Source organism: Sitophilus oryzae, unplaced genomic scaffold (genome assembly GCF_002938485.1).
Source record: "Sitophilus oryzae breed Bouriz unplaced genomic scaffold, Soryzae_2.0 scaffold_1215_pilon_pilon, whole genome shotgun sequence".
NCBI lineage: Eukaryota > Metazoa > Arthropoda > Insecta > Coleoptera > Curculionidae > Sitophilus > Sitophilus oryzae.
This window is the reverse complement of record NW_022145855.1, coordinates 29,618-46,602: the sequence shown is the minus strand read 5'-3', so window position 1 is coordinate 46,602 and position 16,985 is coordinate 29,618. Positions and strand designations below refer to the sequence as shown.

Sequence of the window (16,985 nt, the reverse complement as noted above, 5' to 3'; positions counted from 1 at the left end):
CTTTGTATGGGATTCGCAACCGTTTCCTCGGTGGTTGTAGCTTTTTAAATTTTGAAGATGTTGCCAGGAAGACCATAACGAAAGTCGCCCGGTACCTTAATGCCACCGAATGTTTATAAACAATTAACAGTCCAACTTTTCCTAGGGATAGGGTCTCAGAGTAGTATCAAAACGGCAATTCTGCTAATTGGAGTTCGACAAGCGACAAGATAGAAAAATAGCGAAATACATAAACACTAACATACCATAACAAACATACAGCTAGCAATAAAGCAGGTCTCAAAATAAATTTAGCAAAAACTAAAGAAATCTATAACAAACTAGTGGAGAGGCCAGACATTCTAATAAATAAAAAACACAACAATGAAACTAACACAGCTCGAAATCTCTAATACCAAAAATCAACAGAAGAATTAAGTATGGAGTACTTATGGAAGAAACCCAATCATATTAAAACCTAGAATGCCATTCTATTTAAAGAAGAAACCATTCGACCAATGTGTACTACCAGTCATGACCTATGCATGCGAAACCTGGACATTTAAAACGGAGGAAACTGCAGGTCGCATAACGCTCAATGGAACGAAATATGCTGGAAATTCAAGAAAAAAAAACCAAGAGAGACCGTAAAAGAATAGAGTGTCTTAAAACTTAATATATTGAATTTAAGAAATATGTTTATTTTTAAAACTTTAATTTAAATAATTTTATAGTGACATTTATAAAATGTGTTCAATTTAATCTTTTTAAGTTTTATTCATTTTGTTTATTTGGCGGTCTGCGGAACCAAACACGCTGATAAATCAAAAACTATCCGCTCATGTGAATATATTTCAGGAATTTGGTTAATATATTCCTGGATTTTTGCCACACGCACAACCAGCAAAAATTAACTTCGCTGATCTTTTTCTGTTATCCAAAGCAGATCGAAAAAATATTTCCATATTCGGATCTGGAGAAGATAGGTCCATTATGAAAATTGGTTTTACCGCGTCGCAGTAAGCTGCAACTCTAGACCGTATATTCCTCCGTGGATAAAGAAATAACGGTTCAACTCTGATGTCAACATTTTTTCCCGCTGTTTTTGTGTTATATTCGGTTGGTAAGTTTAAAATTTTAACAAAAAAAAATTGTTGATGTAGTCTAATCGCAAATAATATATATTTAATTTCTTCAAATATAATAAATATATTTTTATAGTATGAGTATTATGTTTTTTTGTACTATTTTATAAATAAACGTTGGCGGTATAATATATCATATATGGAGCTGGGCTTGAAATATATTGTTTATTATTTTTAAGTATTTAAAATTTCAAAAATGTTACAGATTAAATTCAATGCTGAAACTATTATAATTTTTAACTTTCATTGTCTATAGTTAGGGGTTAAAATCCCATATAACGTTTCGGTCAGACCTATCAATATTCATTATCAAGTGCAAACTAATCTCAATCTTAAAACCACTGAGCTTCTATCCTAGACCAAGACATTCACCAGTAAAAAAGTTAGATGTTAGAAATCAACCACTGCTTGTCTATTGATTAATGCGTTTTACAAGATAATTTCCATTCCCAAGATGTTGTTATTGCTTAATAGAAAAACGGCTTCTTTAAATTTACGTTTTTTCCAATAATTTATTGCTGTGATGTTCTGCTTGAAAAACGTGATCTGCAATATCTGACTTCATTGTTTCACCTTCTTGTACACGTTTCTTATGTTCGTTAATATGTACATTTAGTAGGGGTTTGGTCTCTCCAATATACAAGAGACCCATAAAAGTAGTTAAATTCTATGATGTACCTGTATACATGTTGTCTGTGTGTGCACGTTTTATTGACTTTTAAAAATTAGGATAAGTTTTAACAAAAAGTAACAAATCTACATTCAGGATGGACTCATATGAAAAAGACCAAGTTAATGTTCGAAACGTCATGAAACATTAATTTTTTATCAATAAATAATAATTAATGGATTAAATCTCTAAAATATTTATTTACGCCTGACTTCAAATCAAGAATAAAATTTACTTAAAATATATTTCATAAGGTCAAAGAATAATTGAAACTAAAATATACAAGGGACTTCTATATACGAGTGTATATTCTTTTATTTCGATGTTTTCGGCTTACCTTTTATTAAGATGCTTCTTAGATTGGCAGTCATTCCAGATTGGAAGACAATTTTAATGTTTAATTGTTTGACTAATCGCCTGATCATTTCTGAGGTTCCTTTTACATATGGAATAGTCAAGAGAGAAAAAGAACATCTTCCTCAAGTTGGTGCACAAATGAGTCAGTTTTATACTTTGATATAATTTTGTCCAGATTTCCCAGAATAATAATTCTAAAGCAAATCCGTTTTAATATTATTTAATTCAGCATTAAGTGATGCTTGCTCACTGCACTACGGAATTTCTTCGATGACATAATTTTTTAACTATTCCTTACTTAATTGCTTGAGGATGGTTTGACTGAAAATTCATATATTGTCCCGTATGTGTCTGTATGTGTTTCTACTACCAAGGACATCTAGACAGGACAAAGAGAGTTTTTTATATAATCCTCAATCGAAAACTTGATGGAGTCACTTAGTAAATTGAGATGATATCTGGCTACGATATGTTGACGATACTTTCATTATCCGAAAAAAAATGATAGACAGTTGGATTCTTTTCTCAATGATCTCAACCATAGAAGTTGATGGTTTATGTTTTTAAACGGTTTTATTTAGCTCGACCCGTACGGTATTTATTCATTTGTTTGTATATTTGGGTCAAAATTAGAAATTGAATTAAGTTGTCACTTAGACTGTTGTCAGATTGATCTGAAATTTGGTACACACCTTTAGTTCCGATGACAATACAATATAGTAATATCAATAACATTGTAAATCTAAGATGGCCGCCGGTACAAAATGGCGGATTTCATATTTTTCCACAACCCCTCAATATGGGTATCAAATGAAAGGGCTACACTAGTAGAATACTGTGATTATGACAAAATTTAAAAATCCAAGATGGACGTCGTTACAAAATGGCGTATTAGGTGAGGGCATGAGTAGTCGTGTCTAGAACAGTTGTGTCCAAGATTGTGTGACGTTATAAGGACAGATAAAAAAATAGGTGATTAGATGTACCTACGTAGTTAGCGGTAGCTTTACCACCCAAGTTAAGGTAATAGGTTAAAACGTGCTGAGGACTGTATGGCATTAGGGTGGCTAAAAATGTAATGTCGCAAGGGTTTTCCCCTCAAGATTGGGCGCCTCTTGTTGTATATTATAGCCTTGCTATACTGGACTTACTGGACCTCTGGGGGTGTCGACCGTTAAAATGTCCATTACTCGTGGGAACAACATGGATGAAATTTCAATGGTATCTTATCAAATGCTGTGTATGATTGACGCACGATTAAGACAACTTAAAAATCATGAAGACGAGTTCTTTGGAGGCATAAACGTTTTACTTTTTGGAGATCTGTTACAACTGCCTCCAATCAAACGCTCCGGAGCTCCTGTTTTCAAACAGCCCGATCATCTCCAACCAGCCACACATCTATGGCGTTTGTTCACGCTCTGTGAGCTGACGGAGAATATGCGTCAGCAAGGGGACCATACTTTTATTGAAATACTAAATGCTTTGAGAATAGGTGAGCTAACCGCTAACCATTTTAGTATTTTGATGCAAAGAGTTATTCAAAACCCAAGTGATGAGTTTGCAACAGACAAAGCGTTAAGGGTATACACTACTAATCAGCAAGTAAACAATCACAACGCTGCTGTTTTAAATCTGTTCCGGAATAAGGGATCTCGAATTTATACCATTAAAGCACAGGACCAATTAATTGACGCCACACGAAATACAGATACTTTAAATTTAGCAAATATAATACCAACAGATATAAATAAGACTGGAGGCTTACCATCAGTACTTGAAATATTTGTAGGAGCAAAAGTAATGTTGCGGTCCAACATTGACGTTACAAAAGGATTGGTAAATGGTGCTACAGGCCACATTACAGAAATTGTTTGGCCTCAGTTCCGTCGAACCCAAATGTACGAAACAGATGTACCATCAGTTTGGATTGACTTTGGCAGAGACGGCATACAGGTTATACACCCGAAAGCCATTCAGTTTCCAGCAAAATTCAATTATGGTACGGCTGAAAGAAGGATGTTACCCTTAATTTTGTCATGGGCATCCACCGTCCATAAAATGCAGGGCAGCACAGTCGACCTTGCAGTAATGTATTTGGGCTCAAAATTGTTTGAGGAAGGGCAAGCATACGTGGCTCTAAGTCGAGTCAAGTCTCTGGAAGGGCTATGTATTGAGAAATTAGATTGTAATAAATTATCAGGTAAAAAACCATGTAATAATGATGCACTAAATGAATTAAATAGAATGAGGAATATTCGGTAGGCATTTCCGTTAAATACTAAAAACTAGAAAATAAAAAATCGATAAAAAAAACTTTTAAGTTAAACTGTTTTATCTTATGTGCACTGAAAACTAGAAAATAATAATAACAATTAGGTATTTTGAACTTCTAGTTCAGAAATATTTTAGTACTAGGCAGAATAGCTTTTAGGCATATTAGACCAAAATAAAAACGTGGGGCCCATTAGCTATTGCTGTAATACTTTCTTCTATACTAAGTGTGGATTGCATCGACTTACTATAATCGTAACTGGAGATTTTGACATTCAATAACCAGCCGTGGCGGCTTCACCAGCGAACGCCGAGCTCATGATCTACCAAAGTATAAAGATATGCTTTGCCATAGGTAGGATTTCAGGGGGGCCCCACGTTTTTATTTTAGTCTAATATACCTAAAAGCTATTCTGCCTAGTACTAAAATATTTCTGAACTAGAAGTTCAAAATCCCGAGGGGTAAAACCGCAGAGGAATTATGGTGTACACTATGAAGGAATTCTACAGGAATTCTAAGGAATTACGAGGAATTCCAAGGAATTCCATAGGAATTACTAGGAATTCCAATTATTTCCGTAAAAATTCCAATGAATTCCAAGGAATTCCTTAGAAATTTAGAGGAATTCCACAGGAATTAAGAGGAATTACAAGCAACTTTATAAAAAATTAACGAACATTAGTAAACCATGAATACTATAATAGGTAGTACTAAATTTAAAGAAAAACGTTTTGCAGACGATTTTTTACTATCCGTTTTTCATTTTCGCTTCCAAAATTTCCCAATATCAAATATCTGCAGGTTAGATATTCTTTTAATTTAATATTGTACCCTCGATTATATATCTAAAATATTTTCCAATAGTACGGCCGAACCACCCCCGAGAGATCTACTTATAACGTTCCCTGATTTCGCCATTTTAAAGAAATCCTCATAAGATTTTTTTATTCAGTACTCAGAAAGTGTAAAGTTGATTTTTTCATTTCCTCGGAATAATACCTAGGTATATACTATAGGGAAATTAATACAACTTTAGGTGCACTTCATCAGTGATACCATGCGTAATCTTATGGAATTTACTGGTGATCGTATTATGACGTGCAACTGAAGTTTTATTAATTTCCTTTCCTATAGATACGAGTATAACTAGGTACCTATCATTTCAAAAATCCTGAGAAAAATTAATTTTAATAAGTAAGTGCCGACATATTTCCAGTATTTTTACCTCATGATCCTCTATTAGTCCTAGAATTTAACTAAAAAAAACTTAAATCTCGTAATAGTACGTTTTATTGTTAGATCTAGGACTTATAGAGACATTAGACATTTATAAAAATCACCAGAAAATTCATATAGCGGAACTGGTGAAACCGAGGTGGCAACGCTGGTTCAGACTGAAAGAGTTACCGAGTTCGTACCAAGGAATTCCAAGGAAGACCTTGAATGATTGACCTTGACCTTGAAGACCAGGAATTCTAAGGAATTCCGAAGGAATTACGAGGAATTCTGAGGAATTATTTGAGTAAAAGGAATTACGGTGTACACTTTTCCCTCTGCGGTTTACCCCTCGAAAATACCTAATTGTTATTATTATTTTCTAGTTTCCAGTGCACATAAGATAAAACCGTTTAACTTAAAAGTTTTTTTACCGATTTTTTATTTTCTACCGCGGACAATTAAGGATTCGGTACTTTTGTTGGCATTCTGAATAGTAAATTTTTCTAAAAACTGGTTTAAATGTTCTTAACTTGAGTGCCTGAAAAAGGGAAAATAAAGGAAAAACTTTTTTATTATTGACATTTACAGAAAAATCCATTTCATAAAAAAATTTGTTGATTCTAAAATGGTTAATACCGTTTATAATTTTCCAAATTTCCATACCGTTTCAGAGGAATTAAAAAAAACATGAAAATGCAGTTGAATTTTTTCTAAATCAAAAGGAGTATCTATGGTAATATAATTTCGCTTTCATTCTTTGATAGATGGATATTATTAATTTTGATTAACGTCATTTTTTTTACTGTTGTTAAAGTATCACATATTTTCCGATAACTATTATCACCCTTTCAGTAGCATTGAACTAAATAAACGTTGTGCTTCATTAACATTTTAAAGCAACAAAAATATGACGTTAACTAAAATTCTTCAATAACAATAAACAAAATAACAATGTATCAAAGAATGAAAACGAAATTATATTATCATAGGAACGCGTTATTTATAGGACTTCTCAGTTCAGTCACAAAAATTCAACAATATTTTCATGTTTTTTAATTGTCTCTAAAACGGTATGGAAATTTGAAAAGTATAAAGGAATTAACCATTCTAGAATAATGAATTTTTTATGAAGAATGCATTTTTCTCAAAATGTCAATAATAAAAAGTGTTTCCTCTGGTAAAGACAATTGAGGACATACTGAATAGTATGATTTATATATTCCAATATGAATTCCCAGAAAGTCCTAGTTATGTTGAAACTGTACAAAATATAACTCTATAACAAATTTAATAAGTAGTTCGGTATCCATAAAATATACATGATCTAGAACTACCGCTTACGCACATTCATCTCTGGGAAAACATTAATGACGAATGAGCGATCCGTTACGAAACTTTCTCACCCGAGACGATATGCAGATTTACGGTCTCTCTGCTAAGATGGAGCATGAATTTCTTTGGGTGGGTGTTTTTTTAATAATACTAAGAGGCTCTGAACGAATGCTGACATTTGTTTTTAGCTAACCAGTTTTCGAAAAAGACATATGTGTCTCGAAAATTTAAAAACTTTTGATGTGGTTGTGGAAATGTGTCCTTTGAATAGATAAATTAAGGAAAGAGCATATTACTTATCTAACATATGTTATATACTTACCAGTAAAAATATTCCCTTATTTATCTCGATTTTTGGTCGTGATCTACCTTAAGCTGCACAACCAACTATAATACAGTTTTTTTCTGGATTTCTTTCTGCAAAAATTTCACTGTTAATTTAATTTCTGACACAATATCTTTCTAGAATTACCACCTCTAAACAAAAGCCAATTGTAAAATAAATAATAAATACACTAAAATAAGAAATGCACAACAAATCCGCAAAATTTCAAATCAAATAAAAAATGGGCGTTTGCGTTTAATATTTTTAAAACAAATAATTAATTTATAAGTAATTTTTGGTTAAATTAAATAACCAAGCCAATACAACTAAAATACACTAATATTAAGATTGATTATATACTACGGGCTAACTAAATGTCTCGATGACAGGTAATTAAGACTACTGTTTCATGTCTAATACTGAGAAATCGATTGTTGCAGGGCATAGGTTAAGCTAAATTTTGATGATGATGATTTATATTTTGATATGCTGACTATTGGTGATTTAGAGTTCTAGAAATGACCCATCTTTCTGATGTATATTAATGAAATGAAATAAGTTATTTATCTAAACAGCATATTATATTAACACAGAAATCAGATGCCACGCCCTTTCTAATTTGAAGTTCAATAAAACACAAGTTTACTTAAAGCAGAATGAGTTACATAGAGGCCACTAGTTTTTTAATTTTAATAGCCGGGTGGTCGGGGTTCAAAGATATTAATAAAAGGGCGCCACGAGATTATACTCTATGAACTCGGCAATAAAGATGTAACTATTAAGTAGACTTCAACACTAACCTCGAACTGTTGAGTGTAACTACCATGAACTTCAAATGTTACTATAATTATTTAAACTTAAGTGACTTTAACTTAACTATGAGACTAGACTGTAAATAAGACTACTAAAAATATTTAATCAATTTATTAAACTATGAAAAAGTTAATATATATATAAAGTAATGAATGAAATGTAAGAGAAATGAAATGTGTTAAGAAAAGCAAATTGAAATGTACGAAAAGAAGATAGAATTAAAATCAAATGAGAAATAACTAAACCTATGACGTCAAACCCCCTTATCTAACTTAATACTAGATACAATCAGGGTGGTTTATACCCATAAATCAAATCTAAAATTATACAAATATCTAAACAGTCTTACTATACTCGATGGGATATACTTGAAAACTTCCTCCGGCTGAGCTACGGCGTATAGCTACAGGGTTGCTAAGGCCGTGTACAGCAGCTCGATGTACTGTCAGCAGAGGTACAGGTGAAAGGTAGGTGTTGAGATTTCAAATGGTGAACATAAAAAAAACCCTAAATAATATTGGTTGTCTTAGAAAAGTGCCTCAATTATAGAACAAGGACTAGCACAACGTGTAGGAGTTAATAAAGGTAATAAAGAAGGACTAATCAAATCTGAATTTTACCTCAACGAGGGTTTATGATGTCCAACGGGTAACTCTACACACGGGCAACAGGAACGGATGGAATTCTGGACTGTTCTGTGCTGTACGGTCTGGATCGGTCTTCTTGCTCTACAATTACGAACAACCAAATAAGATTTAAGAAAAATAACACTCAACTAATCTTTCTACACCACGTGGGCGTGGAAAAATCGATAACCAGTCAACAATACGAATAAAAATCAGTTGAGCATTGACTTAGACTAGGCAGAAGAATTATAGCATTCCTTGGAACTATTCGGGGACTTCTTGGGCACGTGGAATCGGAATATCGGTCGGAAAAATTTGGCTATTTTAATACCATTGCGGAAATTGGTCGGTGGTCCATAAAAATCCACAAAATCCAACCACGTCTCTGACCAAATGTGTTTCGGAAGCCTTAATCCTGCTTTACGAAGACCTGCTATTCACCAACAGGGAATGCTTCACGAAACGGCAGCCAGTTCTTCACGACGATATTCTCGGTCGGGGAGTATACAAGAAGTGATGCAAGGATTAGATTTCCGTCACAAAATCAGATTTCAACCGGAAATCTCCCTCCAGGATATAGATAGAGAACTATATATCTTGACTAGTCCAACTCACAAAAAGGCATAAATAAAAAACGATGTTCTAGAATATTTTCCAACAGCCATATTTCATATCCGGTCAATGAACGAACTAACTCAGAAATTCCACAATTAAATGAATAAATTGCACACTGCGATCCACATCAAAAATAACCAATTTAACTACGAAATTTTATCTGATAATTATAAAATTTCAATAACCAAAACAAAGGATAAATAAATCCAAAAACATCTGATTTGATCTGACAATGATAAGTGACGAACAGGTGATGATCAAAGATATAGAGAGATGGACAAAAATTCTAATGCTGGGCCAGTGACAATATTGTGGAGCTGAAGCCAGTATAATATCGCGGTGTATATTCGGTTGCATAATGGTAAAATACTAAATAAAATAATATTTAACAATAAAATTATAGTAAACATGATGCAAAAATAATAGTTATTTGCGATAATTTATGAGCTAGCACACAGAGGTCGTTGCGAGGAAATTTGAGTGTTACACAGATATAATTGTTGCCAAAGGCGAAGGCTGTTGATTTGAACAGTACTTAAAAAGCAAAATTATTTTATGTGAGTAAAAAAGGAAGCTCTCTATATAAAAAAGAATGTCAACAAATTTTTATTAAATAATTGCTACCTATTTAAGATATAATCTACCCACAGGCAAGCACCGTTAAATACTATGTTATACTTAAAGTATGATCAATTTACTGTTACTTATTACTTAGAATATTTCTTACAATCCATCATTAATTAATAACAATTAAGTGTGTGGATCAGTAGTCCAAAAATATGCAAATGGATTAATTTAATATTTAAGCAAATTGAATTATACCAACAAATCTATAAAATATTTTAGCGATAACCCTAAATTACTGCTAAGTCAAAATCAAATGTTTATGACTACTGCATGATCTGTTTAAAATCCATTAAAAAAGATCTTGGAAAAAATATGCAAAAGTCTCTTGGAGAAGGATTCTTGGAGAAGTACTTCAAAGGTTCTTGGAAATAGTTTTGCCAATTTATTTAATATAGTTTTGGAGGGTATAAATAAACAAGAGAATATATTTTCTAAATAAAGTAATACCACAGAATATCTAGCTACGCAACAGAAAAATACTCGCAATGAAAGAGCTAAAACGGCACAAATAAAATACTAGATGGCGCGACAATATCATAATCAGAATATAATTAGAAATTTTCAACTTTCGATTTTGGATCGACGTAGATTGACGGCACGTCGACGGCCTTAAAGCTCGGCTAAATATGCACAGTTGCCAGATTCAAACAGACTTTAATTGGCATTCCATTCTTTTTCTGGTGTATAATAATTTCGTTCTATTCTTCGTTTCTTGTCAGATACACTAATATTAATTATTCGTTTGGCTTTTAAAATAGTTTTAAGCTTTTAAGTATATTATTAGAAAACATATGCTCACAAAATACATCTTTAATATATATGTACACTACTTTATTATGTTAACTAAGAAAATAACTTTAATTACCTTTAAAATTAATATTATACAGGGCGATTGGAAATAATTTATTAAAATGCAGTATTAAAAATGTTAATTGACTAAAAAAATACTATAATAACAAGTTTCTCCTGTTTGCCACGTTTATATAGACCTAGGTAGATTTTAAAAAATGACACAGGTACAATTAATAATATATTAGTTCGGCATAAAAGTTGCTGTCACGGCATCGTACAATAAATTAAAATTCGTTAACTAAATTAAAATTATTAATTAAACAAATCTTTATAAAGAAACGCAAGTATATCAAATTTGGGCCCAATGCCAGGAAATGGTATCGTAATATGGTACTACATTATGGTACCCCTTGATATGCTTCATGTAATATGGTACTATATTATTATTATTTGCATAATGTTTTGAATTATCTTTTGTTTGTTTGTTTGTGTACCTTGTTTTTTTTTACTTTGTTTGTTAGTTTACCTTTGTCTACAAATTGAAAAAAATTTTGACAATAAAGGCTTTTATTTATTATTTATTTATTAAGGTACCACTTTATATGCATCATAGTACCATCATATTACAATGTCACGGAAGATACTGACTATACCAAGTATAAGTCCAATCGTACGCCAGGAAATGGTATCGTATATGGTACTATTATGGTACCTCTTGATATATACATAATATTACAATGTCACTGAAGATACGTAATATACCAAGTTTAAGCCCAATCGAACGCCATGTATCGTAATATGGTACTATATTACGGTATCACTTGATATGCTTCATGGTACCATAATATTGCAATGTCATGAAAAATACGCAAGTATATATCAAATACCGTATGATACCGAAAAAAAACGGCGTCCAGTTGGCTGGGAAAAGACCATCGATGACATTTCCCATATAAATTTATACATAAAATGACAGCGATTTTCATTTCATAGCCATCGCTAACGCCGTATTTTCCCGATCATACGGTATGAACACAATTGAACGTCAGGAAGTGGTGTCATAATAGTAGAACTATATTTATTATATTGTCGCCGAATTACAATCAAAATTCAGGATTCAGTTAGAATCAAACGTCAGGAAATGATTTTAATTTAGCTCGTAAGATTTAACTCCAACTAACATGGCAAGTTAAATACTTAAACGTTTGAAAAATGAGCTCTAATCTATTTTAATATGTTTAAATGATGTAGCAAATTTGAAGGTAGGCTTTATCAGAGAAAGTGTTACAATATAAATTACACAATGGCAACACTGCATAAAATTCTTTTAAATTTCGTTTGTAGAAAACTGTTTTCTTTTAAATTTATCGCCCTGTTATGCAGTAGTGAAACTACCGCATCAAAATATCTGATTTGGAGACAGGCTTTAAATGCCTGTCTCCTTTTGAATCCTACGATTTTATACATGTAACGAGGCTTCTGTTGCGTAGCTAGATATTCTGTGGTAATACCTATCTCAGATTTGTGTAAATAATCTCTTTTTTCTTAAACTGAAAAGTTTAAGCTTCAAAAGCGTACACTTAATTCTCAGTTTAGTTACTGGTAAACAAAAGAGTTCCTTCCATCAAATAACGCGTACTTGGTATTGAACCGACCTTTCTGTTTGCTGTAACAGGACTAGTAAATCTGAAGGGCCTAGTCTATTAAATAAGAATATTCCAAAAATTCTAACTGTATCACAGTTAGAATTAAGAAAAAAACTACGTAATATTATTAATACTAAATCTTAAATATTTAAAACCTTTTCACTAGTGAAATAAAAAAAGTGGGTTTCCATTTGAAAAAAAAATGATTTATGATAATTTTTTAATCACTCAATTCCATAACAGCTACGGCCAATATTATATGACACTCGAACAATTTAACTTTTGAAATAAATAGCCACATGTCTTCTCTTTATGCCACAGTGATTGTGGTAATCACTAAATTTGTCGTTTAGGCTATACAGATTTTTTTGACAGGCAGTTTTTGTCCTCCACAAATTTTAAATATTTTTTTCTCAAAAACTAGTAGGTATAAAGTGTTTGATATAAAAATTTATAAAATTTTACAGAGAATATAAGTATGTAATAATAAATGGGGGAACCCATTTAAAATAAGATAGTTGCTGTCAACTTCCGGTTTTTCCGGAGGTGCTGCCATATTGAAAATATTTTTAATCGATATATCTCGTAGTGAAACAGTGATGTACAAAAAATCTCCGATCTATATTTTGATTTTGTAGTTCTCTAGAAACTTCTAATGCACGCTCAGCCGGGGACACCCTGTATATGTATTCTTTATAATTGAGGTTTATACGTATATAAGCACCTAATTTGCTGCCGTTTAATCTATTGCCGGATGCGCTTTTATTCGGAACAGATCCCGGCCCCGAAATATATTCCGCCAGCGTACCGCCTGTACATACAACAACTTACCTACAAATCCCATAAATTGTAACCGCACCGGCGCTTCAATTAGACTAACAACATGTGCTTTAGTTATTCCACACCGACTGCCGGTGTTCTATGGAAAATGCGTTTTAAATTGCAAAACGATCCGTTCCGGTGCCAATAGAGCGGAAGAATCAACAGCAACGCGGTCGAGATTCGGGGTTTCGGTTCGAAGTTCGTACGTATCGAATTCTTTACTTTCTGCTGGCGAGTAGCTGTGGAACTGTTTGGTCGAAGTTTATTTTAGCTACATTAAATGGGCAATGATATTCTGCATTCTCTCTGTTGTTGTTATTGCATTTTGCTTTGAATAAGTTATGAAAATCAAAATTATAGGGAAAATGTGTGATTCAGTGGCGATTCATCAATGAGTGCAAGTGTAAAAAAAAAAGTTTTAATTCTACATCTCAAAGGAAAATAATATACAGGGTTTGGCACAAAAGAGATGTAGCAGTTCAACCCTTAAACACTCATAATATCGAAGTAAATGTCAAACAGGTGTCCACTAAACCAAAATCAAGTTTTCTCTAATTATATTTTTTAATGAAGTGCTCAGTTTCAATCATTCTTAAAGTGTAATTATTAAATATTAATTAGAAACAAAACAGCTCCTATAAACAGTAAAAAATGTTAAATGCGAACTAAATAGAAGAAAATCAAAATCTGCACGAGAGTAAAATAAATAAAGAAGAACACCTTACCCCTCAATTAAAAAAAGTGAATAACTAGATGATAAAAACCTAAAATAAAACTAAATAACATATATCAGATGATGTAGAATGTAGAATATTTAGGAGGGGAGTTAATCACCGCGACCTTACAGATCTACTGTGTGTTCCCCTTTCTTGAGTTCTAACTCATCATACAGTCTCAGTGCTTTAACAAAAGCCAGTATCTGAGACGGCTCCACAGAGACCAGCTCTTCATCCTCGACATCAGCCGTACCAAAGCTCATGGCACGAACGGTCTTCGTCTCGGCGCACTCAGTGATAAGGTGTTCTGGCGTTTCCCCATTTTTCCACATAATCTGCATATGTTTTCGCCGTTGTTTTTCAGCTTCGGATTACTGAGGCGTTCGTTGAGGAGACAGTGTCCTGTTAGAAACCCCGTGACAATCCGAAGATTGTTTTTACTTAAATCAAGGAAAACCTTTGATTTTTCTCGGTCGTAAGTTCTGAGGAACTTTTTCGCGTGTCTTAGACCATTAGAGGATACCCATTCCATTGAATGATTCCATCAGGTGATGACAAAACAGACAAGTGAAATATTATGCCAAGAAGCGAATCAGTGCATACTACAGAAAGTTATTTTTTCTATTCTTATTTGTTTATGTTCTATTCGATTTCCGGAGGTTCCTCATAAGATCGGCTATATTGGAACTTGTGTCTCAAATTCTGATGCTTTTGAACATCACAACTATGTCGCATCAACATTCTGTGATCTGAGTAAAGGTTTTGACTGTGTGTCGCATGACCTACTGGTTCAGAAACTACAGGTAAACTGTAAACTACAACTTCCATAATGGCAGCCGTACTTCTCGTCACAGAGCTACCTCTAACAGGTTTCAATGTGAAGGTGGGAAATGCAGTATCTAAGAGGCAGCGTCTAACGGTTGGTGTCCCTCAGGGCTTTGTTTGGGACCTCTTTATTTTTAATATATATTAATGATTTACCAGAGGTCGATTTAAAACCCCATTACACGCTGTTTGCAGATGATACCACCATTAGCTCGGTGTATATGGATTTGGAGATGGTGCAGAATGCATCCAGCAGAGCCTGTGAAAAAGCGGAGGGTTGGTTTTCGGCAAATAGGCTATTGCTTAACAAAAATAAACTTCCCATAGGAGATGCAAGACCTTGTCGTTGGTGGGGAAGCTCCTGGTCAGGTGCTGGGGAATCCTCTAGCAGCTTTAGCTTGATCTAAGAAGATCTCACTCATCGTCTTGTCCCTGACTGTAATGTCGTGGCCAGGAATTGCACCAAGACATATAACGATACCGGCAGGGCTGACGGACAGTTTCAAACCTTGGGGCACCGGGGCACCCCATTGTATTATACCCCTTACTTCTACATGCGGGGCTCTGTAGAAGTGGATTGACTGTCCTTAGCGACTCATAGGAACACTATGAGATCTGGTAATAATAGTAATAAAAACATCACCGGTGAAGCTGTGGGGAAACCCCCTACCAACACTGGGAACAGTAACAATGAAAGTTCAAGGGGCCAAACCCAAAAAGAGAACTACAGGAGGTGGCCGACACTTGCGTGTGAGACCATCCTCCACAAGTGGCATATAAGCTACCACCTCCTCCAAGGGTCGGGAGCCTACCTCCTACCTCTAAACCCAACAGGCGACACAAGCTACCGTTTCGTCTACCCGGCATGGGTCGTAGCTCCTCGACTGTGAGGGACACGGGTCTCCGTAGGAAGTCCTGGGACTGTATGATGAGTTATAACTCAAGAAAGGGGGACACAATAGATCTCTAAGGTCGCAGAGATTAACCCTCCTCCCACTTATTCTAAATCCTAATTCTAACAAAAATAAAACACATACTATGGTTTTTACTTTAAGGCCTGTGAACAGAAGTATTGCAAATGAAACAATAAAATTTCTAGGTGTATACTTGGACAGGGGTTTGCTCTGGAGAGCACAAGTTGATGAGTTGTGCAATAAATTATCCACTAACATCTTTGTTCTAAGGAATTTGAGACACTGTGTTTCTGGTTATATTTTGAGACAAGCATACTTTGCTCTATTCCATGCACATATGAAGTACGCCCTGATTGTTTGGGGTCATAGCAGTGGAGCCAATAGAGTCTTTGGACTACAAAGAAAGGCAGGTCGAATAATCTTAGATACACCATATCATTAGTGATGGGTTGTTATTTAACTATCTGTTATTTTATAACAATTATTTATAAATAACATAACGCAACCGTTACTACTTCTAAAAAATAACAGATATAAAATAACGACACGTAGAGATCGGCCGCTCGTGTAACGAAAAACGAAGTCGGCGCTCTGCACCGCAACGAAATTCTATGCTGCTCGAAGCAGTTCCAAAAAACAACTAGTATGGATGGAAAACATGTTATTTCGTCAACCATCGATACAGACGGCGAGATAACGGACAACGGAGTGGGGAAAGCGCTACGGCGAACGTAACTGCTTCGGTCAGAAACCGTCGATGCTCGTATTGAGTTTTGCAACAGCTTAAAATATTGTGGATATAAAAAGAAGCAGGTTTTTGAAACAGTTGCGGGCATAACGCCTGGCGGTCGAGATAACAGGAGTGGGAAAGAAACGCTGCTGCATCGGTCGATTGTCGATGGAGGCTCGCAACGGGTTGGAGAAGCAGTCATTTTAGATATGTTGTTTTTCAACCTGTTACGAGCATAACAGGGCGGCGGTCGAGATAATCGGAGTGGGAAAGGAACGCTGCTGCATCGGTCTATTGTCGATGGAGGTTTCGTCTTGAACTTTTCGTTCAACAGGTTGGGGAATAACGCATCAGTTGTTTTAGATACATTCTGTTTCAACCTGTTACGAGCATAACGGACGAAGGTCGAGATATTAGAGCGCTGTATATTTCAGTACTTACTTATTAAGTTTCAATATTCAGGTATTTATTTATTCTGAAAAATTTTCAAAATAATATTTTAAGATTTTCTAAAATGTATAACGGGTGTTTTGAAAAAATCTGGTCATTGATTAATCA

General features: G+C 34.2%; 1 protein-coding gene across 1 annotated transcript; it reads left to right on the top strand.

Moving 5' to 3' along the window:
- Nucleotides 1-3,354: 3,354 nt before the first annotated feature.
- Nucleotides 3,355-16,139, top strand: LOC115891951 (ATP-dependent DNA helicase PIF1-like). Its single transcript, XM_030912563.1, has 3 exons — nt 3,355-4,354; nt 14,943-15,059; nt 15,883-16,139. Exons 1-3 carry the CDS (start codon nt 3,355-3,357, stop codon nt 16,137-16,139), a joined length of 1,374 nt encoding a protein of 457 aa, XP_030768423.1.
- Nucleotides 16,140-16,985: the final 846 nt, after the last annotated feature.

What these genes read in the sequence shown, in the direction of transcription:
- LOC115891951 (XM_030912563.1), top strand. Translation starts at nt 3,355, where the DNA reads ATGGATGAAATTTCAATGGTATCTTATCAAATGCTGTGTATGATTGAC. An exon ending in AGATTGTAATAAATTATCAG is followed by an intron (nt 4,355 to 14,942) that starts GTAAAAAACCAT and finishes ATGATTTACCAG; the next exon opens with AGGTCGATTTAAAACCCCAT. An exon ending in AGCCTGTGAAAAAGCGGAGG is followed by an intron (nt 15,060 to 15,882) that starts GTTGGTTTTCGG and finishes TAAAATTTCTAG; the next exon opens with GTGTATACTTGGACAGGGGT.